This window comes from Pseudopodoces humilis, chromosome 7 (genome assembly GCF_049639895.1).
Source record: "Pseudopodoces humilis isolate 2021_Gansu_Grassland_sample_001 chromosome 7, ASM4963989v1, whole genome shotgun sequence".
NCBI lineage: Eukaryota > Metazoa > Chordata > Aves > Passeriformes > Paridae > Pseudopodoces > Pseudopodoces humilis.
Window position 1 is genome coordinate 8,483,966 of NC_142206.1, and position 20,778 is coordinate 8,504,743.

The 20,778-nt window shown below is 65.8% G+C and overlaps 4 protein-coding genes across 5 annotated transcripts; 2 read left to right on the forward strand and 2 right to left on the reverse strand.

Annotated features, from left to right (window-relative positions):
- Window positions 1-1,114: 1,114 nt before the first annotated feature.
- On the forward strand, window positions 1,115-3,651 carry PPP1CA (protein phosphatase 1 catalytic subunit alpha). Its single transcript, XM_005528950.3, has 7 exons — window positions 1,115-1,199; window positions 1,698-1,829; window positions 1,914-2,144; window positions 2,354-2,458; window positions 2,547-2,770; window positions 3,213-3,347; window positions 3,470-3,651. The coding sequence occupies exons 1-7, from the start codon at window positions 1,145-1,147 to the stop codon at window positions 3,578-3,580; spliced, it is 993 nt and encodes a 330-aa protein (XP_005529007.1). The 5' UTR covers window positions 1,115-1,144; the 3' UTR covers window positions 3,581-3,651.
- RAD9A (RAD9 checkpoint clamp component A) lies at window positions 3,641-6,123 on the reverse strand. Its single transcript, XM_014257817.2, has 11 exons — window positions 5,863-6,123; window positions 5,714-5,784; window positions 5,482-5,616; window positions 5,283-5,397; window positions 5,084-5,183; window positions 4,852-4,961; window positions 4,664-4,770; window positions 4,528-4,592; window positions 4,350-4,451; window positions 4,060-4,270; window positions 3,641-3,986 (listed from the first exon to the last, which is right to left on the reverse strand). The coding sequence occupies exons 1-11, from the start codon at window positions 5,894-5,896 to the stop codon at window positions 3,888-3,890; spliced, it is 1,149 nt and encodes a 382-aa protein (XP_014113292.2). The 5' UTR covers window positions 5,897-6,123; the 3' UTR covers window positions 3,641-3,887.
- A 5,245-nt stretch (window positions 6,124-11,368) lies between these two features.
- CLCF1 (cardiotrophin like cytokine factor 1) lies at window positions 11,369-17,654 on the forward strand. The gene is made up of 3 exons (XM_005528946.3): window positions 11,369-11,486; window positions 16,569-16,735; window positions 17,156-17,654. The coding sequence occupies exons 1-3, from the start codon at window positions 11,459-11,461 to the stop codon at window positions 17,645-17,647; spliced, it is 687 nt and encodes a 228-aa protein (XP_005529003.1). The 5' UTR covers window positions 11,369-11,458; the 3' UTR covers window positions 17,648-17,654.
- Window positions 17,655-18,941: 1,287 nt separating this feature from the next.
- On the reverse strand, window positions 18,942-20,765 carry LOC102108166 (glycine N-acyltransferase-like protein 3). Of its 2 annotated transcripts, XM_005529083.2 has the most exons (5): window positions 20,608-20,765; window positions 20,120-20,227; window positions 19,899-20,025; window positions 19,707-19,824; window positions 18,942-19,375 (listed from the first exon to the last, which is right to left on the reverse strand). In XM_005529083.2, the coding sequence occupies exons 1-5, from the start codon at window positions 20,683-20,685 to the stop codon at window positions 18,973-18,975; spliced, it is 834 nt and encodes a 277-aa protein (XP_005529140.1). In that variant the 5' UTR covers window positions 20,686-20,765; the 3' UTR covers window positions 18,942-18,972. The 2 variants fall into 2 exon arrangements, with proteins under 2 accessions (XP_005529140.1, XP_087913939.1); XM_088057813.1 differs by lacking the exon at window positions 19,707-19,824.
- Between the last annotated feature and the right edge of the window lie 13 nt (window positions 20,766-20,778).

The following is a 20,778-nucleotide window of genomic DNA, read 5'->3' on the forward strand; positions in this document are numbered from 1 at the left end:
ACCGCGGAGCAGAAATGTCAGGTCAGGCCCCGGGAGCTATTCCCGACCTTCCCTCACGGCATGGAACGGGACGCAGGGAATGGCATGGCGTGGCACACAGGGGATGGCACACAGGGAATGGCATGGCATGGCACAGCCATTGTGGACAGGGGACAGGCGAGACCCCATCCCTGACGCTGCCACCCTCCACGAGCTGTGGCACAAATGTGTCACCCTCACCCCGTCCTCAGTGGCATCCCGGCCATCGGGGTGTCCCCTGGGACCTCAGGGTGGCAACAGTCTCCCGGCAACCGCCCGGTGCTGCTCCCCGCGGTGTCCCCAGAATCCCCGGGTGGGGATATCCCTGAGCCCTGCCAAGCATCCTATCCCTTCGTGTCCTCCCGTGTCCCCAGACTGTTCCTGTGCCCCCAGGACCGGGATGCGGATCCCCGGTTCCCTCCGTGTTCCCTCCTGTCCCCTGGCAGTCCCGGGAACCCCTATCTATCCCGAGGCTGTTCCCCTCCCTCTCCCTCTCTATCCCTGTGCCCCCAGGCCCAGGTTACGAGTCCATGTCCCCCCTGTCCCCCATGTCCCCCGGGTTGCTCTCTTGCCTGGGATGTCCCCCTTCCCAGGATGTCCCCTTTCCCAGGACGTCCCCCTTCCCGGGAAGTCCTCCGTTCCAGGGAAGTCTCTGCTCGGGACGTTCTCCTTTTCAGTCTCTGCCCGCGGTATTCCCTCGCCCGGGATAATCCCCTTCCCGTAGTATCCCCTTTCCCGGGGTGTTCCCCTTTCCGGGACGTTCCCCTTTCCAGGCATGTCCCTCTGCCCGGGATGACCCTCTGCCCGGGGTGTCACCTTTCCCGGGGTGTTCCCCTTCCCGGAATGTCCCCCTGAGAGGCGCGTTCCCTCTCCACGGCTGTCCCCCTGCCGCTGTGACACCGCCGTGGCTCCCTGCTGTCTGCCCCCCGCCATGCTGCCCCTATTTCCCGTCCCTCCCGGAGTGGGACATCCCGACCGTGGGGACAGCGGGACACGGGGACAGCGGGACACGGGGACAGCCCCGCTCGCGAGGCGCTGCGCTGAGTCCTCCGAGACCGCAGGGGGCGCCACCCGCGCCGGGGCCGCTCTGGGCGGGCGCGCGGGGCGGGGCGGCGCGCGGGCGGCCATGGCGGACACCGAGAAGCTCAACCTCGACTCCATCATCAGCCGCCTCCTGGAGGGTGAGCCGCTCCCGCCGCCCCGCGAGCACCGGGATACCCTCACTCCTCTCGGGGAATCTCTCGGGGCCGGCTGGGGCCGTGTACCCACGCCGCGGAAGGGTTCCCGGCCTGGGCCTGGCGGGGACGGGTTAGGCCGCGGTGGTTTGTGGGGGGGGTCAGGGCTGGGAAATGTTTTGGGGAGGGTCTCCATGGGGTCTGGGGAGCTGGAGGTGAGTCCGGAGGACGTGGAGGATATGGGAGGGGATCCCGAATGGGTCTGTACCCCGCGGGAGGGGGCTGGAGGAAATGGGGGGTTCCCAAAGGGTCTGTACCCCGCGGAGGGGGCACTGGAGGGTATTGGGGTGCCACGAAGGGTCTGGGGGCTCGAGTTGAGCCTGGGGGGCCTGGAGGATATGGGCAGGGAGGTCTGGGGCAGGTAAAGCAGGGGTTCCTGGGGCGCTGTTGGGGTCCCGGAGCACTTGGGGGTCCCTGATCCTGTTCTCTGCGTCTTGGGACTAGTCCAAGGGTCGCGGCCGGGGAAGAACGTGCAGCTGACGGAGAACGAGATCCGGGGGCTGTGCCTCAAATCCCGGGAGATCTTCCTGAGCCAGCCCATCCTGCTGGAGCTGGAGGCACCCCTCAAGATCTGCGGTAAGGCCTGGATGGCTGCTGGGCAGCAATGGGGTAGCGTGGGGGGCTGTGGGGTGCCACTCACAGCCTGTGTCCCAACCCCAGGTGACATCCACGGGCAGTACTACGACCTGCTGAGGCTCTTTGAGTACGGAGGCTTCCCCCCTGAGAGCAACTACCTGTTTTTGGGAGACTACGTGGACCGGGGCAAGCAGTCGCTGGAGACCATCTGCCTGCTGCTTGCCTACAAGATCAAGTACCCTGAGAACTTCTTCCTGCTGCGGGGCAACCACGAGTGTGCCAGCATCAACCGCATCTATGGCTTCTATGACGAGTGTGAGTGCCTGGGCTGTGCTCCCCAAAATCCCACTGCTACCCCTGGGCTCCCTCTTTCCCAGTGTTGTCCCACACTGACCGCGCCTGTGACCTCCTTCCCTCCATGCTGTGTCTTCCTGCCCTTCCTCTGTATCCTCCTGCCCTTCCGTGTCGTGCCCATCCCCATGCTGTCCCCAGGGACACCTCCAAGTCCCTTTTGTCCCCCACAGGCAAGCGAAGATACAACATCAAGCTCTGGAAGACCTTCACTGACTGCTTCAATTGTTTGCCCATTGCCGCCATCGTGGATGAGAAGATCTTCTGCTGTCATGGAGGTGGGAATGGCCCTTCCCAGGGATTTGGGAGGGCTGGAGGATGGGTGGGATCTCCGTGCTGAGCTCTGGGGGTGCCCCTTTCCCACAGGGCTGTCCCCAGACCTGCAGTCGATGGAGCAGATCCGGCGGATCATGCGGCCCACGGATGTCCCGGATCAGGGGCTGCTCTGTGACCTGCTCTGGTCTGACCCCGACAAGGACGTGCAGGGCTGGGGGGAGAACGATCGTGGGGTCTCCTTCACCTTTGGGGCCGAGGTGGTGGCCAAATTCCTGCACAAGCACGACCTGGACCTCATCTGCCGGGCACACCAGGTACCATCAGGACCTCAAATGCTGGGGACATCTGGGGTTGGGTCTCCGGTGGGTGTCAGGTGGTTTGACCCCGAGTACTTCCTTTTCAAGGGCAATGTGCAGTCCAGGAGTGTGTGGGTTGGAATTCTGGGGGAGTTTGCCCTGGGATTTGGGTATTTACTTCAGCATTTGGGTATTTGTTGTGATGTCGAAGTATTTGCCCCAGGGGGATGAATAGTCACCCTTGGATGTGGCTGTTCCTCCCCAGCGATTGGATGATCACTGTGGAGATGGATATTTGCCCTGGAGCAGTGGGTGTTTGTCCAAGTGGTGGCTTATGTCCTCCAGGGAAGGGAGTATTCACCCTGGTAGAGATATTCAGCCTGGGGGACTGGGAATTTGCCAGGGCAGGTGGATACTGGCCATGGGGGGTGGATTTTTGCCAATCCCGTGCCCCCTCCAGGTGGTGGAGGATGGCTACGAGTTCTTCGCCAAGCGCCAGCTCGTCACCCTCTTCTCGGCCCCCAACTACTGCGGCGAGTTCGACAACGCCGGCGCCATGATGAGCGTGGATGAGACACTCATGTGCTCTTTCCAGGTGAGCCCAGGGAGGGGAAACACCCTCAATTCCTGCTGGGAGGGCTGCAGGGAATTCTGCCCTCCAGGGGAGTGGAGAGATGGGGCAGGAGCTCACTGATTTCTTTTCCCCTTCCCCCTCAGATTTTGAAGCCGGCCGACAAGAACAAGGGCAAATATGGGCAGTTCAGCGGGCTGAACCCCGCTGGGCGCCCCGTCACCCCTCCCCGAAACTCTGCCAAAGCCAAGAAATGAGCTGGGAGCCGCCCCCGTGCTGCCCACGCCCCCCAGCCCCCCGCCCCAGCATCAGGTCGCTTTTCTTTCGACTCGTTTTTTTATTTGTAGGATCCTGCCCCCCCCCTGCCATGCTCCACCAAAGCAAATCCAGGCCCAGGGCAGGGAGTGCTGGGGTGAGGGGGGAGCCTGGAGCCCAGAGCCCAGCCCTGGGGTGGCAGCGGAGGGGGGGGCAGGAGGACTTTTTGAGGAATAAACTTGTAATGGGTCACTGGGGGGTGCCTGTCCTGGTGGTTGGATGGAGGCTGGGGTGGCAGTGACTCGGGGCTCAGCTTTCTCCATCGCTGTCCTCCGCCAGCACCTCCTGGGTGGTGGCCAGGCGGGGCCTTCCTGGTGTCATCACCGAGCCAAAAAACAGGGAGCGAAACTGTGGGGAGAAAAAATGGGGATCAGGAGGCAGCTCTGCCCACCCCATGCCCCCAGGCACACCCATCCCTCACCTTCTTGTGTGGGGGGGTCCCTGGCACAGCTCCTTCCTCCTCCTCCTCCTCCTCCTCCTCCACCAGTTCACTCTCAGCTGGCCGGGGGGTACGCAGGGGGAAGGTGGGGCTGGGGGGGCCCTCTGAGCCCCCCTCACTGGTTTCCATGGCAGCCATGTAGGACTCCAGGTCGTCAGGGAAGTCATCTGATGGGGCAGGCAGGTGGGACACACTGATGGGGACAGAGCAGGATTGGGAATGTTCACTCTGCTCCCTGCTCATGGCAGCTGGAAGGCTCATCTGGGACTTACCCATTGGTTGAAGGGGACTGGGAGTTGCTTTGCAGGTCGGAGAGGGTGGCAAGCACCAGGTGAACCTCCAGGACAGTGTCATCCAGGGTGAAGATCACCGGCCTGGGGACAACAGAGGGGCTAAGGGGGTGCCAGGGACAGGGCTGGCACAGGGTGGGGATGTGGTGACCACTCCTACCTGCCAGGCTCATCAAAGTGGATGGTGAGGGGCAGGTTGGAGGCCTCAGCAAAGCTCAGCAGCCCCTGGGGACAAAGGGGAGGGTGAGGTAGGCCAGGGGGTGACACAGGGCTGGGGGGCTTGGGTGGGGACTCACACGGAATTCCTTGAGGCAGAAGGTGATGTGGGAACCTGGGGCCACGGCCACCGACTGGAACTCGTCCTCAGCCAGCCACAGCTCCGTCACCATTGTCTTGCTGGGCTCTGGAGGGGGGAACGGGGTGGGTGGGGGGCTGGAGGGCACCACAAGGCAGGGAGGGGGCCCCCTTACCCTGCAGGACTCACCTGCCTCGTCCTCCACATAGTTCCGCAGGCTGATTTTGCCACCAGGCCCAGTCCCCAGTGTCACCTCAGCCAGCGTCGGGGGAAAGTGGACCACGGCCTCTGTCAGCACCCTGAGGGGCACAGGAGGGGGCTGAGCACCCCAAATCCTGCAGGACTGGCCGGGGTCCCTCCTTCCATCCACCCTCATCCCACTCTGCCCACCCCAGTGCCACCCCCTGGTGTACCCCCTCACCGTGCCGGGGCGCAGAGGCGGCTGGCGCAGCGCTGGGTGTCGAACACGGCCTGGAGCCGCTCGCACTCCTGGAAGGCCAGGTTGTGTGTCTTGGTGACACCTGGCAGGGGGACAGCAGCTCAGCAGGGCAGGATGTGGTGCCAGCGTGTCCCTCGCTATGCTGTGTCACCCCCCAGGCCGTGTCCCCACTGGTACTCACCATACTTGCAGTGGAGCTGCAGGACCAGGCGGCTGGCACGGGGCTTGAGCAGGATGAGACATTTCCCCACCGACTTCTCCAGCGAGGGCAGCGAGCGGAAGATGCCCAGGAAGGACTGTGGGGATGGATACAGGGACTGTCACCTGCCTGGGGCCCCTAGAACGAGGTGCACTGAGGGGGCCCGGGCAGGCCACTGCACCTTCATGTGGACTTTGCATCGGAAGAGCTCTGTGTCGGGCCCGCTGCTGCCCGGCTCGTACAGCTGGAAGAAGAGGGGTGCGAAGAGGAAGGAGGCGAAGGCAGAACGGGAGGAGTTGACAGCACGAAGGGAGAGCTGGGGACACAGCCACAGTATTGGCACTGCCTGCCGGGAGGGAGGGGGGCACAGGTGCCCTCCCCAGCTCCCGTCCAGCCCCCTCGATGCTGCATACCCCGCTCTCGGTGGGCTCCAGGTAGAGCTCGTCGCCGATGCGGGACAAGGAGTGCACGGCTCGGCCGAGGACTGGGAAGGAGAGGATGTGGGGGTGAGGCAGGGCTCCCCGGGCATGCCGCACTCCCTGGGCCCCCGGGCCCCGCTCACCTTTGACGTTGCCGCCGGCGATGACACATTTCATGGCACCGGCACCGGGACCGGGACCAGGACCAGGACCGGCACCAGGCGGGCACGTGGGGGCTTCGCGCCCGCAGGCCCCGCCCCCGCCAAGAGACCACGCCCCCCGGCGGAGCCTGCGGGTTAGGCCACGCCCCCGAGCTAGTTCTGCTCGGGCCTCACCGCCCCCCCCTGCCGCGGTTGTTTTCTCCCCGCCCCGCCGGTGCCGTCTCTCCCCACGGGCCCCGCAGGGGTGTCCCCCAGCCCCCCTGCCCCGTCCCTTCCCGGGGGTTCCGGCCTCTTCCCCGCCGCGCCCCGCCGGTGCCTTCCCGGCTTCCCGCGCCCGCCCTCCCAGGCCGCCTCCCCATTGGCCGGGAGCGCCGCTCCGTCCCGCCCCTGCCGCCAGCCGATTGGTCCGCGCTGAGCGGGCGCGTGACGGCGCGGCGCGATGGCCTCACGTGACCGGCAGGAGGGGCGGGGCTCCGGCCCCGCGGCTCTCGGTGCTGTCCCGCCGGTAAGCCCCGCCTTCCGAAGCGCGGTATTGGGTGGCGGTCGGAGTGACGTGCGGCTCAGCCAGTGGGGCCTCGACGTGCCCCTCAGCGCGGCTCCCGGCGCTCAGCTCCGCACCGGCTCCTTCCCGGGGCCTCCTGACCCATCCGGAGGCTCTCCCGGGGTCGTTCCGTGCTTGTGCCTCCCAGCACCCTGACCCTCGCTTCATTCCTGGCAGCATCCCGGGCGAGGTTGCCCTTCCGCCGCATTGCCTGCACCTCCCGGTCCCTTTGCCGCTTCCAGCATTCCTGGGTCACGGTGCTCCCCAGGGAGGGCTGCAGTTCCCTGGAACTGCTCCAGTGCTTCCCGAGATCTCAGTGTTTCGGGGATCTCTACCTCCCAGGGACACATGGGAATTGGGATGCTGCAAGTTAATGCTGGATGTCTCTCTCCATGCTGGAGGTGCTGCTGGCTGTGCATCCCTTAGAATCATGGAGTGGCTGGGGTTGGAAGGGACCAGCTCATCCGATTCCATCCCCTGCCATGGGCAGAGACACCATTCACTAGACCAGGTTGCTCCAAGCCCCATCCAACACTTCCAGGGATGGATTTTTGGGGTGTCCCAGAATTCTCCAGTGGGGGTACACTGTAAATTCTGGGCTGGCCAGGTGTATCCACGGATGGTCCATAGAATTCCAGAATGGTTGGGGTTGGAAGGGACTTTAATGCCCACCCTGTCCCACCCCCCTGCCATAGGCAGGGACATTTCCCACTGGCCCAGTTGCTCCAGTGTGGCCATGAGCACTTCCAGGGATGTGACACTGGCTCAACCAACAGCCTGTGCTCACAGCCAGCCTCCACAGGCTGTGGAGTGGCCTCGAGGGAGCCGGGGGGATGTGGCTGTGAGGAACTCGAGTCATGCTCACAGCAGGGTCCTCCAGCCGGCTCCCGCCTGCCGCTGGAGCAGCCGCTCCCAAGTCCCTCCTCCCGGGCTCGGTGGCCGTGGAGCCCGAGCCGAGGGGCCCCGCTGTGGAGCAGAGCTGGCACCTGAGCAGAGGCAAATGGGAAGAGCGTTGCAGAGCCCTTTTCCCATAGCTTCTGTCCTCCAGGACACGGTGACAGCCTCTCCTTCTTCTTTCCCAGTCTGGTGTGCTCGGTGCCTTTTATCCGGGATTTCGGCCCCGGCCTGCTCGCCGCATCCCCTCCAGGTACACAAACTCCTGTCCTTTGTGGGGGCTCCACGGCCCAAGCCACGTGTACGGGGCTGCGCTGGGATCACCAGCACGGCACTCCAGGGACTCTCAGGCCTGCCTTGGCCTGGGCTCAGGGGCCAGCCGGATCTGGCTCCTCCACTCCTGGGGTGAGCACTGGCTACTTCCCTTCCTCCCAGGAGGAGGATGGGATTGTGTGCGAGCGTCCGTTCCAGCTCTGGCAGAGCAGCCGGGCTCCTCTGGAGCCGGCGTCCCCAGGAGGGGCTCTGGCCTCAGGGCTCGGCATTTTATGGGGCTGCGGAGAGGACGCAGCTGGCTGCGGTCGTGACACACACACCTCAGCGGGGGCCAGGGCCTGGCCACCCCTCCCTCTTCCCACCGGCGCCGATCAGGGAATGGACTGAATATGGACCGGGAGCAGAATCCTGGCAGCCCTTGCGGGGCTCCGGCACCCCCAGGCTCAGCTGCGCCCACACAGCCTCTCCCAGGACTCCCCTGAGTCTGGCGAGCTTCACCCAGGGATGGCGGGGAAGGTGACAGGGGTGTTCCCTCGCACCCGTCGGGCTCGGGTTTGTCTCCCAGTGTCCTTCCCGCTCCTCCGGCTTCCTTCCCGGCACATGGCACGGCGCCCTCGCCCAGGCAGCGGCTCGGGGAGACAGACGGCCACAGCTGGGCTCCTGCTGCCAGCCCGGCAGGAGGGGACACGCCGAGCCGGATGGCTGCTCCGTGCCCCTGCCTGCGCCCCAGGGGTGTCCCCAAGGAGCCGGGCGCTGCCGGAGCGTCTCGCGGGCGGTTTGGGGCTAAAGCCGGGATTTCTGGGTCCGGTCGGCCCCCGTCTCTCCCTCCTCCGGCTGTCGGCCGCAGAGGTCAGCAGTGGGAGGCCGGGCTGGTCCTGGCGCCGGCCGGAGGACCCGCGGGGTGGGATGGAGGTGAGCTCAGCTGCCCGGTGACGTGGCCCCGAGGGCAGGGCGGGCACGGCCTCACCCACGCGGAGTCGCTGCGGGCACCGGGCGAGGAGAAGGAACAGGATGTGGGGATGAGGCTTCCCAGTGGTTTGACCTGGCTGTGCTCTGTGCCCGCTTTGTCCTGGGGCGTGGGCTCCGTCTTGGCACCGCTGGCTGGCTCAGGGAGAGGGGCTTGGGAAGCCGGGAGCCGCGTCTGCCGGGCTACGTTTCCCTCCTCCTCCTCCTCTCCTGTCTCAGGTGCTGGCCCAGCGGGAGCCGTGGCAGCTGGAAAACTCCCCAAACCCAACCGCAGCGCTGGGTTTTGGGGAGGGGAGAAGGCAGCGAGAAGCAGCCCCGCCGCCTCGGCAGGCTGGAGACCCCCGGGGACGGGACGGCGGCTTTTCCCAACTGCTCCAGCGCTGCTGGCGGGATCTGCTGGCTCGGGGGTGGGGGGGAAACCAGATACCCTGCCCTGCGGCTGGGGGGGCGAGGGGGTTGGCCCCACGCCGAGCGGACCCCCCCAGACACGCTGCCGGAGAGCTGGGCCAGGGCTCAGTCCATCCGTGGATCGTTTGGGCAGCTCCGTCCGACACCTCCGAAGCCCCTCCGGATCCTCAGGGCTGTGGAGTATTCCGAGTAATCCCCATTTACCCGGGGGAGGGGATCCAGAGCCCCCCTCGTCACCCCTGACATGTCTGTTGGGCGCTTCCTCATGGATTCAACACCAAATCCGCACTTCCCAAGCAATAAATCAGCCAGCAGCACGTCCGTGTGTGGTTCATCCCTACGGGGGGTCCCCAAACTGGTGCTAATGAGTTCAGCACCCAGTGTCCCGGTGGATTTGAGGAAAGAGGGTCCTGTTGTGCTCCGAGCAGGCACCCCGTGTCCCGGAGAAAACCGGGAGGATGCGGTCGCAGCCGGGAGGGCTCAGACCTGGCCAGGGCCGGGGTCTGGAGTGGAAGCGAATCCGCCTGTTACCTCCCGGCCCTTCCCGGCTCTCCAAGCGCCTTTGTTTTAAACAAAGCTTTTTTTGGGGGGAGCCAGGACGTTCCTCTCCCCGCCGAGAGAGCCCCGGCGGCAGCACCCACTCATGGATGAGGGGCACGAGGGGAATGGACGAGGGGCTCCGGCTGTCGGGCCGCCCCCCTCCCCTCCGGCGGCGGCTCCGCTTGGCCCTGGGGATCTCCCCACGCCCCCCAGTCCACCCCACTTACCCCGGGTGGGCTGCGGGGAACGCCGAGGTCATTGCCAAGGGCCCCGCGGGCGCGGGGACGGAGATTGTCCTAACGGGGGAGGATAATCGGGAAGAAAGCGGCTCTGGCACCCGGAGGAAAGGGGCTGGGGGGGGGGGTGGGTGAGGAGGGGTGTCCCTCTCCCGTCCCCGTGTGGACCGGGGGCGCCGGGAGAAGCGAAACCCTCTCTCGGGACGGAGGGTCCCCCGGGGCTTAGCCGCCGCCGCCGCTCCGTGGGGCTCCGGTTGTTCTGCTGGGACCCCGCCGCACTCCCCCCGCTTTGCCGCTCACCTGCCGCCGTCCCGGCGGGGCAGCGCCCGCTGTGCTGCGGGTCCCCAAGCCGGGGGAGGGGGAAATCCGCGGGCCCCGGACCCCCTCTCTCGGCCAGAGGGGAGGGGGCTGGCCGTGACAGCGAAGAGCCGAGGACCCCCCCTCCCCGCCCGGCCGCCACCCTCCCCGCACCGGCCGGCCCCATCCCTCCGCCACTCCTCCCCGCTGCCCCGAGGGGGAAATGAAGGGGGGGCAGGCTGGCACCCCACGCCCCCCCCGGCCCCGGCCCCGCCAGAGGAGCCGCTCCGCCGCACCTCGTCCCGTCCCCCCCGTCCTCCCCTCCCCGGACCCCCCCCCCGGCCCCTCCCCCCCGTGCCCCCCCCGGGACCGGGCTCTCGGCTCTGTGCGCGGGGAGGAGGAGAGGCGAGAGGGCTCGGAGCGGCAAATGGGAGCCGCAGTCCCGGGCCGGTGTGCGGGACCGCTGCCTGCCCGCCCGGGGACCCCAGAGCACGCACCCAGCGCCCCGGCCCCGCGCCCGTCCCGCATGGAGCTGAGAGCAGGTAGGAGACCCCCCCGCCGAGCGGCACCGGCTCCGCACCGGCTCCGCACCGGCCCCGCACCGGCCCCGCCGCTGCCACTTTAACAAAAGCCGGGCGGGAGCCAGAACCGCACGGGGGAAACGCAGCGAGGGAGAAAGCGGGGGTTCCCCCCTTGCTACCCGGCCAGCGGCACCCCGGGGGACCCCCCCTCTTCCCTTCCCTCCCCTCCGCCTTCCGCAGCTCCGGGGCTCAGCTCCAGCCTCCCCAGCTCTGCCCGGTGCCGGGACCCGGCGATGGGGATGGGAAAAGGGGGGATAAAGCCGGGGCGGGGGGGAGAGGGAGGGAATGAATGGAGCCCGCTCTTGTGTACAATTTCATCAAATACATTCTTGAAAGCAACCTGGTTCTGCTTAACACTTGAATTGGGAAAAAAAAAAAGAGGAAAGAAGGAGGCAGCAGCTTGGAGAGGGTGGATGCGAGCTCCAGTTTTTTTTCTTTTTGTGTTTTTTTTTTTTTTTTTTTTTATTCCTGCATTCCTGGACCCCAATCAAAAGAGCAAATCAAGGGAGGTGGAAGGGGGGAACGGCGGCGAGCGAGGCAGCCGGAGCGCGGTGCGAACCCTCCACACCCCAAAAACCCACCCAACTCTCCCCGGTTTTTTTTTGTTTTTTTTTCACCTAACACCCGAGCGAGCCCAAACCAAAACAAATAGAGACCGAGGGAAAAAAAAAAAAAAAAAAAAAAAGGAAAAAAAAAAGAAAGCCAGAAACCAACCCAAAAAAAAAAAAACCACCACCCAACCCTGAGCGCGAGCGAAGCAGCGAGCCAGGGCTGAGGCGAGCGGGCGGGCTCGGGGCGCCGAGCAAGAGCCGAGCCCCCCAAAATCCCCCTGCACCCCGACTATGCTAAATGTAACCGGGGAGCTCTCAGGTAAGCCCGCGGCGCTGGGTGCGGGGCGGGGGGCTGCCCCAACTCCCCTGCCTGCATCTGCCGCGAGTTTTTTTCCCCCTTCCAAACCGACTGCTGATTTTAATTTGATGTGATTGAAACGTCTGTCTGGCTTTGGGATTGATTTAAGACTTTCCTCTCTCTAGGTTGGGTTGTTGTTCTTTTTTTTTTTTTTTTTTTTTTCCCTTTCTCTCGTTCCCTCTTTTCCATGCATGTTTGTGATTACCAGGGAGGGAACCGCCGCTGAGCACGGAGAATTAAACCCCGGGACTGACAGAGGGGAGGAAAAGGAAAGTCGGTGGGATTTATGGGGGGCAGGAAGAGTTTTCCTGCCCGGGGCTGGATTTCGGGGCTTGACACCGAACGTCACCGCTGGATTGCCGAGATTCCTCCGGGACACAGCAGCGGGATTTTGGGGCGTTGGGGAGGGTACGGCTTTGTTCCCCCAGCCCCAGCGGCCACCGGCACCGCCGGGGTTGCCGGGGGGCCGGCCGGCCTGGCCGCACACCGGGACCGGGGGCTTCTCGCCCGGAAAATACTGGAAAACACCCTTAAAAGGTCAAAGTGTGGGCGCCGCCAGGCTCCCCGGGGTCCCGGGCGGCGGGACCGGGGCCGGGGCAGCACGAGGCCGGCGCCGGGTTGGGCTCCAGCTCCCGCGGTGCCGGCGTGACGCAGGACGGGCAAAGCGGGGCGAGCGCCGGGGAACCGGAAAAGCGAGGCTGGGATCCCCAGCGGCTCCATCGCCCTCCCTCGCCCCTTCCTCTCCCCCTTCCCGCTGCCGCCGGGCCCGGCGGACGTGGCCGAACCGGTGGCACAGCCGGTGCCGAGGCCTGCGGGGACGGGCGGGGATGGGGACGCCGAGAAGAAACCGAAGGGCTGGAGCTCGTCCGCCACGACCCCGCTCCCCGTTTTGGGACATCCCCTCCCGTGGGCTGTCCAGACGGTGTCCCTGGCAGGGCTCGGGGACTCTCGGCATCCCCGGTGTCCCCGTGCCTATTTAGCAGGCGGTGCGAGGGCACGGTGGCGGCCGCACATCTGGGCTGCATTAGGCGCTGGCTCCGCAGGGAAATGCGGAGGGCTCTGCTTACAGGGCCGTGCTGGGGGGAGATTTATACCCTGCTAAGTGGCACCGAGCCCCATAAATCATCGCCCCGCACCCCCACCCCCCCACCCCCCGGGGCTGCAGGGCCAGTGTCCCCGTCTCAGCATCCCGGCAGGCTAAAGGGGATGCACTCCTGGATGGGATATCTGGGATATCTGGGAAGCAGCTGGCCCAGCAGTGTTGTGGCTGCCTGTGGCACGTGGCCTGTGGGTGACGGAGACGTCCCAGGTGCTGTGGGGACATCAGGGCACGGCTGTACCCACCAGAACGGCTGATTCCACACTGATCCAGCCAGGCAGTGTCCCTGTGGCAGGCGACGCCAGCAGTAGCAGTGGGTCTGGAGGTGCCAGGGCGTGTCACCCAAGGCTCTGAGATGCCACGTGGGCTGGCACTGGGGGTCCCTTGCCCCGCTGGAGAGCAGCCAGCCTGGCTCTGTGCCACTGAACCCCCAGAACGGTGCTGGGGGGGCTGTTGGGCTGCGTGCCTCCATGACCTGCGCCGGGAGTGGCGGGAAGGGATCGAGGTGCCTCGCGTGGCTCCCGGGTGCTGGGTGTGCGTGCGGGACAGCGGGGTCTGGTTGGGATTAGGGGCCTGCGCCCCCCTTGCCGGCGGGGGTGTTTCCATCGTGCCGCTAGCTGGAGCTGGAGCCGGATGGGAAATCCAGGCCCAGCTAATTATGGCCTCGCTGGAGTCTCCCGTGTGCGGCCGCATTTATAAACACACGGAGGAGACAGGATGTAAACACTCAGCGCCGCGAGTGCAGGCACGGCCGGGACTGCGGGGGACGGGGGGCCACGCGCCCCCAGCACCACCACCCACTCCTGGCATGGCGGCTTCGCCATGGGATGGATAGGATGAGATCAGATGGGATGGGATGGATGGGATGGAGTGCAGTAGAATGGGATGGATGGGATGGGGACCTCACTGTGGTAGCTGTGAGTGCTGTTGGGGAGCAAGGGCACACATGTTCTTCCTGTTGGAGCTCAGGGAATGCTGTGTCCATGATATCTGGGTGTGGAACATGAGCATCCTTGTGTCCCCAGCATGCTGGCTACACAGGGACGCTGTTACGCTGTGGTGTCACCTCTCCAGACACAGTAGGGTTAAATGCCAGCAGTGTGGGGACACAGAGGCATCTGTCCATAAGCCCTTGAGTGTCACCCACTCCAAGCCCCTGGGAGCTGGCAGCCACACTGGGCTGGGAAACGCTCTGTGGAGGGTTAAATGCTGCCAGTTGGTGGCCAGGACAGTGGCTGGGGTAGTGGGGACAGGGCTGCTTTGTCCTCAGTGCCACAGTCATGCCTGGCCACCACGAGACCTCCTGTGCTGGCCCCCAGAATGGGGCTGTGGGGTGGGACGGGGCTCTGTTCGCCGCTGGATGCCGGCCCATCAGATACGGCAGCTCCCGCCGCGGCGTCGGGGGCCGGCTCGGCTCCGTCCGCTGCCAGCGGCTCCGGGGCCAGGGGGGTCTCCCCTTCCCAGCTGCCGCCCCCGCCACCAGGGTTTCGGGAAAGCAGCTCTGGGCGGGCTGTGGTCGCTCAGCCCTCGGCACCGCTGCCCACAGCATGCCCAGGGAACAGCTCACCGTCTCCGTGGCCGAATTCCCACTTCGGCCGCTGGCCGGGAGGTCTGGCCAGCACCGCCGCCTGTGCCGCTGGGCGGGTGACAGGCCAGGGGTCCCGGGTGTCACCCCGAAGGTGGGTGAGCCACAAACCCGCTGCCACGTGTGTGAGGGCTGTCCGTGGCATCACCGGTGTGGGTGTCCCCAGGGTGCTGCTGGCAGAGCAGGGGGTGTCTGCTCCCATGGCCCCCTGTCACCCCGGCTCCTCGGGTGTCCCCATGGCCCAGCCAGTGACCCGGGGCAGGCACGCCATGAGCTGCTTACGTGGGCTGGGAGCATCCTGGCCGCGCTCCAGGGCCGGTTTTGAAACCCTCGGGCTCTTCCTCTCCGACGTCACCGGGATCCAGCTGTGCCGGCTGGAGCCTCCCTCCTCCACTGTCTGTGCCGGTGGGTGCCCGGCGCCAGCCGCTGGGACAGCGGGGGCACCCGCTATGGCTGGGCCATTCTGACCGCTGTGCCATGGTCACCGTCAGTGCTGCGCCACTGTCATCGTCACTGCTATGCCACTGTCATCATCACCGCTGTGCTGTGGTCACTGTCACTGCTGTGTCATGGTCACCCTCATTACTATGCAGTGTCACTGTCACTGCTGTGTCATGGCCACTGTCTCTGCTGTGCCAGGGTCACCATCGTCACTGTGTCATCATCACTACTGCCCAGTACCATCCATTCTGTGCATCTCACCATTCCCATCCCTCAGACACCCACCTCCATCCCCTTCCTCCATCATTCTCATCCTCGTGTCCGGGCCACCTGCCCAGGAGCCACCGTGGCTCCATCCCAATCTCACATCCCTGCCATTCCCCCCTCATCCCGCTCCCCGGCTGTGTTTGGTTTGGCACTGGCCAGGCCGGGGCGGGTGTAAATCCCGCCTGGAAACCGGAGCCGGCGGCGGGCGAGGGTCCGGCCAAAGCAAACACCGGGAAGGGGGGGTATGTGTGGTGTGAGTCACCGCGGCCCCCCCGCCGGCCCCCCCCGGCCCACGCTCGCACGCACGCGGGGCCGGCCGCACGCTCCACGCGCCGGAACGCACCGGAACGCGGGCAAGCGGCAGCACGTGCCCACCGCAGGGCACCGGGCGAGCCGGGGCCAGCCGGGGCTGCCACGCACGGGCATGGAGGGCATGGGGGCATGTGGCCTCACACAGGGTGTCACAGCGTGATGTGGTGTATGCACGGCGTGTCACACGTGGGTGGCACGAAACGGAGTGCCCCCCCATGTGCACAGCACGTTGCACACTTGCCTGGCATGTCCCATGACTGCCACATGTGTCACACGCCCGTGTGGGAGGTGGCACACCTGGATGGTGTCTCGTGTGTGGTGCATCACACACGTGCACAGTGTCATGCGTGCACAGTGTCACACGTGCACGGTGTCACACGCCTGGAAAGCATGGTGCTCCCCATGCCTGGATGATGCGCACACAAAAGGTGTAGCCCAGGTGTGCTCTGGATGCATCCCAAAGGTGTCACAAGTGTCCTGCACACCTCTGGGGTGTATCCCAGCTGTGACAGCATCCTGCACACCCACAGGGCACTTGCATCCGCCACAGTGAGGCTTGCAGTTTGCAGGACACCCACGGTGGTGAGGCCGTTGTGGCTGGAGCCGGGGTGTCCCCGAGGACCGTCCTGCGTCACCGGCAGCCGGAGACGGGGAGCGGTGACGCGCGGGGGCACGGGGGGCTGCCCGCAGCAGGAGCCCCGCGGTGCCGAGCCGTGCCAGCGGCCGGTGTTTCCCGGGAGGCGCTGCCGGGAAGGCCGGCTGCGGCGAGCCGGGGGTGCCAGCTGGCCGGAGTGTCCTGGCCGCGGGCCGTGACCTTTGCACGGCCGCCGGGGCCGCGCTCCCGGGCCGCCCTGACGTCAGGCCGATGACGGGGACCCCGCCGGCGCTTTCCGGTGGCTCCGCAAAGGTCACCCCGCGCCCCGGCCGCTCCCCGGAGCTGCCTCCAACCCCCCTGCATTCCCGGTGGCCCCTCGGCGGGGGTCCCCGCTGGGTGCCCGGCCCGCTCCGGCGTTGGCGGTGCCCAAATATATCCCAGGCGTGTGTCCCGGCGGGAATGCCGCGGCCGCGCTGCTCCAGACCATATAAAGGATTGTTGGTGCAGCCGCGGGCGGGAGCGCTCCGAGGGGAGCCGGGGGGTCACCGCGCTGAGGTTGGGGGTCCCTGCTGCTCCGGGGGGGGGGTATGCTGAGGTGAGTGGGACCCCACCCTCCCCACCTCCGTGCCTCAGTTTCTCTACTTTCAGACGTGTGACTCAGGGATACTCTGAAGGCTCAGCGTCAAACACATGGAGATGGAGTGTCCTTGTCACCCCCCCTGAGGTGCTGTGTGTCCCCCACAGGTGACTCTTGGGGGATCTTCACCTTCCTGTGCGCCGCGCTTTGCAACCTGCCGGCGCTGCCGGCGCTAAACTGCTCCGAGGAGCTGGGGGCCGGCCAGTCCATCCAGCAGACCTACGACCTGACCCGCTACCTGGAGCACCAGCTCCGCACCCTCGCCGGCACCTACGTGAGTCCCAGACGCACTCCCCGGGATATCCGCCCCGTGCCCAGCTGCTCCCACGCCGGAGGTCACGGAAATGCCTCATCGCCCCCCGGGGGCAGGGCGGCTCCTGGGCACCCTCCCCTCGGCCCATGATTCCGTCATGGGCGCGGGCATCCGCCTCTCCCTCCCCGCCGGCGTCGGCGACTCACCCGGAGGTTCCCCGTCCCTGCCCTGACGTGCCCTCGGCGGTGCCGGCACGTTGGGTGCCAAGCGGTGACTGTGGCACGGACTGGGCTGTGCTGGGAATGTCCGGCTTGGGCAGAGTGGGAAGGGGGATGTGATAAGAGAAGGGAGAGCTGGGATAAGTAGGGGCATGGGGAATGTGGAGACTGGGGACAGGGTGGACATGGAGACCTGACCCCTGGCACCCCAATTCCCTTCCAGCTGAACTACCTGGGCCCCCCCTTCAATGAGCCCGACTTCAACCCCCCGCGGCTGGCACGGGCCGAGCGGGTGCCCAGCGCCACGGTGGACCTGGACCTGTGGCGGGGCCTGACGGACAACGCCCGCCTGGCCGCCAACTACCGGGCCTACAGCCGCCTGCTCTGCTACCTGCGCGTGCTGGACGGGCAGGTGGGCACGGCCGAGCTGCGCCACCGCCTCGCCCACTTCTGCGCCAGTCTCCAGGGCCTGGTGCTGAGCATCGGCGGCGTCATGTCCTCGCTGGGGTACCCGCTGCCTGCTGGCCCCGCTGGGCCCCCCGCACCCCCGGGCGCGCCCGCGGCCCCCAATGACTTCCTGAAGAAGATGGATGATTTCTGGCTGCTGAAGGAGCTGCAGACCTGGCTCTGGCGCTCAGCCAAGGACTTCAACCGCCTCAAGAAGAAGGTGCCTCCCGCCGTGGTCACTCTGCGGCTGGAAGCAAGGGGGTTCTGAGCACCTGCTGGGTTCCTGAGTCCACGGCGCTGCCATGGCCATGCAGGTCCCCTCTTCCACCACCAGTGTGCCTTGAGAAATGGGGCTCCTGACCTCCAAACCACCCCACAACCTCATCATCACCTGGCAGTGCCTTGAAAGATGGGGCTCGTGACGTCAAGCGTCACCACAGCCACCCTGCAGCCCCTCCATCATCATACTGTGCCTTAAGGGACAGGGCTCCTGACCCCAAGTGCCACCACAGCCACCCCATGTCCCCTGTCACCACCAGTGCTCTTCAAGAAATAGGGCTCCTGACTCCCAGGTGCCACCACAGCCACGTCACAATCCCACTTTCATCACCATGCCTTAAGTGAGGGGCTCTTGACCCCAAGTGCCACCCACCGCAGCCACCTCACATCCCCTCTGTCACCACACTTTGCTGTAAGGGATGCATCTCCTGACCCCAAGTGCCACCAAAGCCACTCCATGTCCCCTCTTCACCACCAGCGTCCTTTCAAAACTGTGCCTCCTGACCCCAGAGTGCTGCCAAAGCCACCCCACATCCTCATCATCACCTGGCTGTGCTTTAAGAGGTGGAGTTCCCTACCCTAAAGTGCCACCACAGTCAGCCCACAGGCCCTCTGTCACTATGTTGTATCTTAAGGGACAGGTGTCCTGACTCCCAAGTGCCCTCCCATGGTGTCCCCAACCCCCAGGGTGCCTGTCCCCATCCCTAAAATCTTCAGCGGGTGTAAACCTCGCCCATCCCAAAAAGGACCAAGGCCCTCTGAGCATAGGAATAAACCCCGCCCCAGCCAGCAGCAAGCCCTGCCCCGGAGCAATAGGCTCCGCCCCAATGGCAATAAACCCCGCCCACTCGCTGTGTAGCAAGCCCCGCCTCCTCCCCGCAACAGCCCCACCCCCTTTGCCCAAGCCCCGCCTCCCCATGGCTGCCCATCGATGCAGCGGTGGGGCGAGGCCATGGGGCGAGGCCAGGGCGTGGCCGCTGTCCCGGTGCGTCTATGAGTGTTTATTTATTGGAGATGTTTGTTTATTTATTGGGGTATTTATTGCAGAAGATCTATTCTTGTATGAACGAATAAAAGCCTTTCTCCAGCCCCCTGCCCCACCCGTGCCACACCCCGCTGGGGGCCGTGGAATTCGGGATGTTCCCGTCAGTCAGTGCCATCAGCCGGGAGCAGAGCGAACATTCCACATTCTGAGCTCAGTGTGGGATTTGGGGTGTTCCCCTCTCTCGCAGGGAGGGCATCCGGGCCCCCCTGGGCCCAAATAACCCCACCCCGAGGACAGGCACGCCCAGCTTGGCACCTCCTCCCTGGGCACTATTTCGGGGTGCCTAGGATCATGTAGAAGGTTCCGGGCTGGGGCACGAAGCCGATGGCTTGCAGGCAGCGCAGCGAGGGCGTGTTGTGGGGCAGCACGGCTCCGTAGATGGGGAAGCCTCGGGCGTACAGCTCCCGGCCCAGCACGGCCACCGCGAGCCCGGTGAGGCCTTGCCCTCGCCAGGCGGGCACGGTGTAGCCGTGGCGCATGCAGCCCTGCCCGTCCAGCAGGCTCCAGGACACCGGGCGACCGCGCGGGTCCAGCAGGCAGGCGGAGGGCAGCGTCCGCACCAGCCCCAGCAGGAACGCCCGGCTGCGGGCATTGCCCCCCAGGGCCCACGTGGCGTTGAGCAGAGGGACGTGGGATGGGGACACGGGTGCCAGGCGCAGGCCTGGGGGCATCCTGCAACAGGGCATGGCAGAGAGGGGAATGCTGAACCCTGTTCCCAGCCGGGATAGCAGATGGGACGGGATTGGGAGCCTCTGAGCCACCCAGGAGTGGGACTGGGGACCCCTGTGCCACCCAGGGATGTGCTCAGTGAGCCAAATCACATCACCCTGTGCCTCTCAGGGTTGTGCTTGGGGACTCCTGTGCCACCACGGGATGTGACTATGACCCCCCCTATGCTGCCCAGAAATGTGACAGGTCTCCATGTGTCACCCAGGGATGTGACTGGCCCCTCAGTGCCCATGTCCCTCCAGTACCCCATGTTCCCCCAGTGCCCCTCACTCACTGCCTGCGGGGTTGGGGGGGCTTGGGGCTCATCAGTGCCCTGTACCGGATTGTCTCCACCTTCAGTCCCCTGGCACTGGCCACCTCCTGCACAGCTTCGTCCAGCTCATCCTGCATCCCTGGGACCCCCTGTCAGCTAGACAGGGGACCCAGATGGAGGGTAGGGGAGCCCTGTGCCCAGTGCCATCCTTACCCAGAATCTGGAAGGCTCTTTCCCGTGTCACCGCCTCAGTGCCCTCCAGCAGTGCTTGCAGGGCTCCCTTGTCCCGATAGAACACAGAGAGCTGGTTGGTGTAGTAGTCCCTGGGGTCCCTGTGTTCCTGGGAGGGACATGGAGCTGAGGGTGGCACCCCAATTCGCAGGTCCCCAGGGTGTGGGGTGCTGCTGCCAGAGCAGGGGCAGCCGGGGCAGCACCTCTGGGCGCAGGCGGGTCAGGACAATGCTGAAATGGGGCCAGGAGTCCACCAGCACCTCGTGGGAGGCTGGGTTCCCCCTGGCCACCGTCATCACAGTCCCCAGGACCTGCAAGACAAGGTCGTTGTCACCGGCAGGGCAGGGCAGAGGGAGCAATAACGTCCCTGGGGTCTTTGTCTGCAGCAGGGCAGGGGAGAGGGGACAGAGGGGTCCTTGTCACCACCAGGGCACGTGGAGAGGCAGAGGGGTCCCAGGGTCCTCATCACTGGCAAGGCAGGGGAGAGGGGACAGGGGACAAGGACAGAGGGGTTCCCGGGCATCAGCAACACTGACAGGGCAAGGGTGAGGGGGTAAAGGAGTCCCCAGGGTCCTCAGTACCGGCAGAGAGGGAGGGAGGGATGGAGGGAGGAACAGAGGGGTCCCCAGGGACTCTTGTCACCAGCAGGACAGGGCAGAGGGGACAGAGGGATCCTCGGGGTCCTTGTCACCGGCAGGGTGGTGGGCAGGCTCTTCCGCAGGGTCTCCTCCAGGAGCTGCAGCTGGGCTGAGCACCTCAGGATCAGCATGGCTTTGTGACCGTGGGGCAGGCAGTGAATCTGAGGATCCGTGGGGAGCTGGTGGCACTGGGGCAATATCCCAGAGTGTCCCAGTTGAGCACC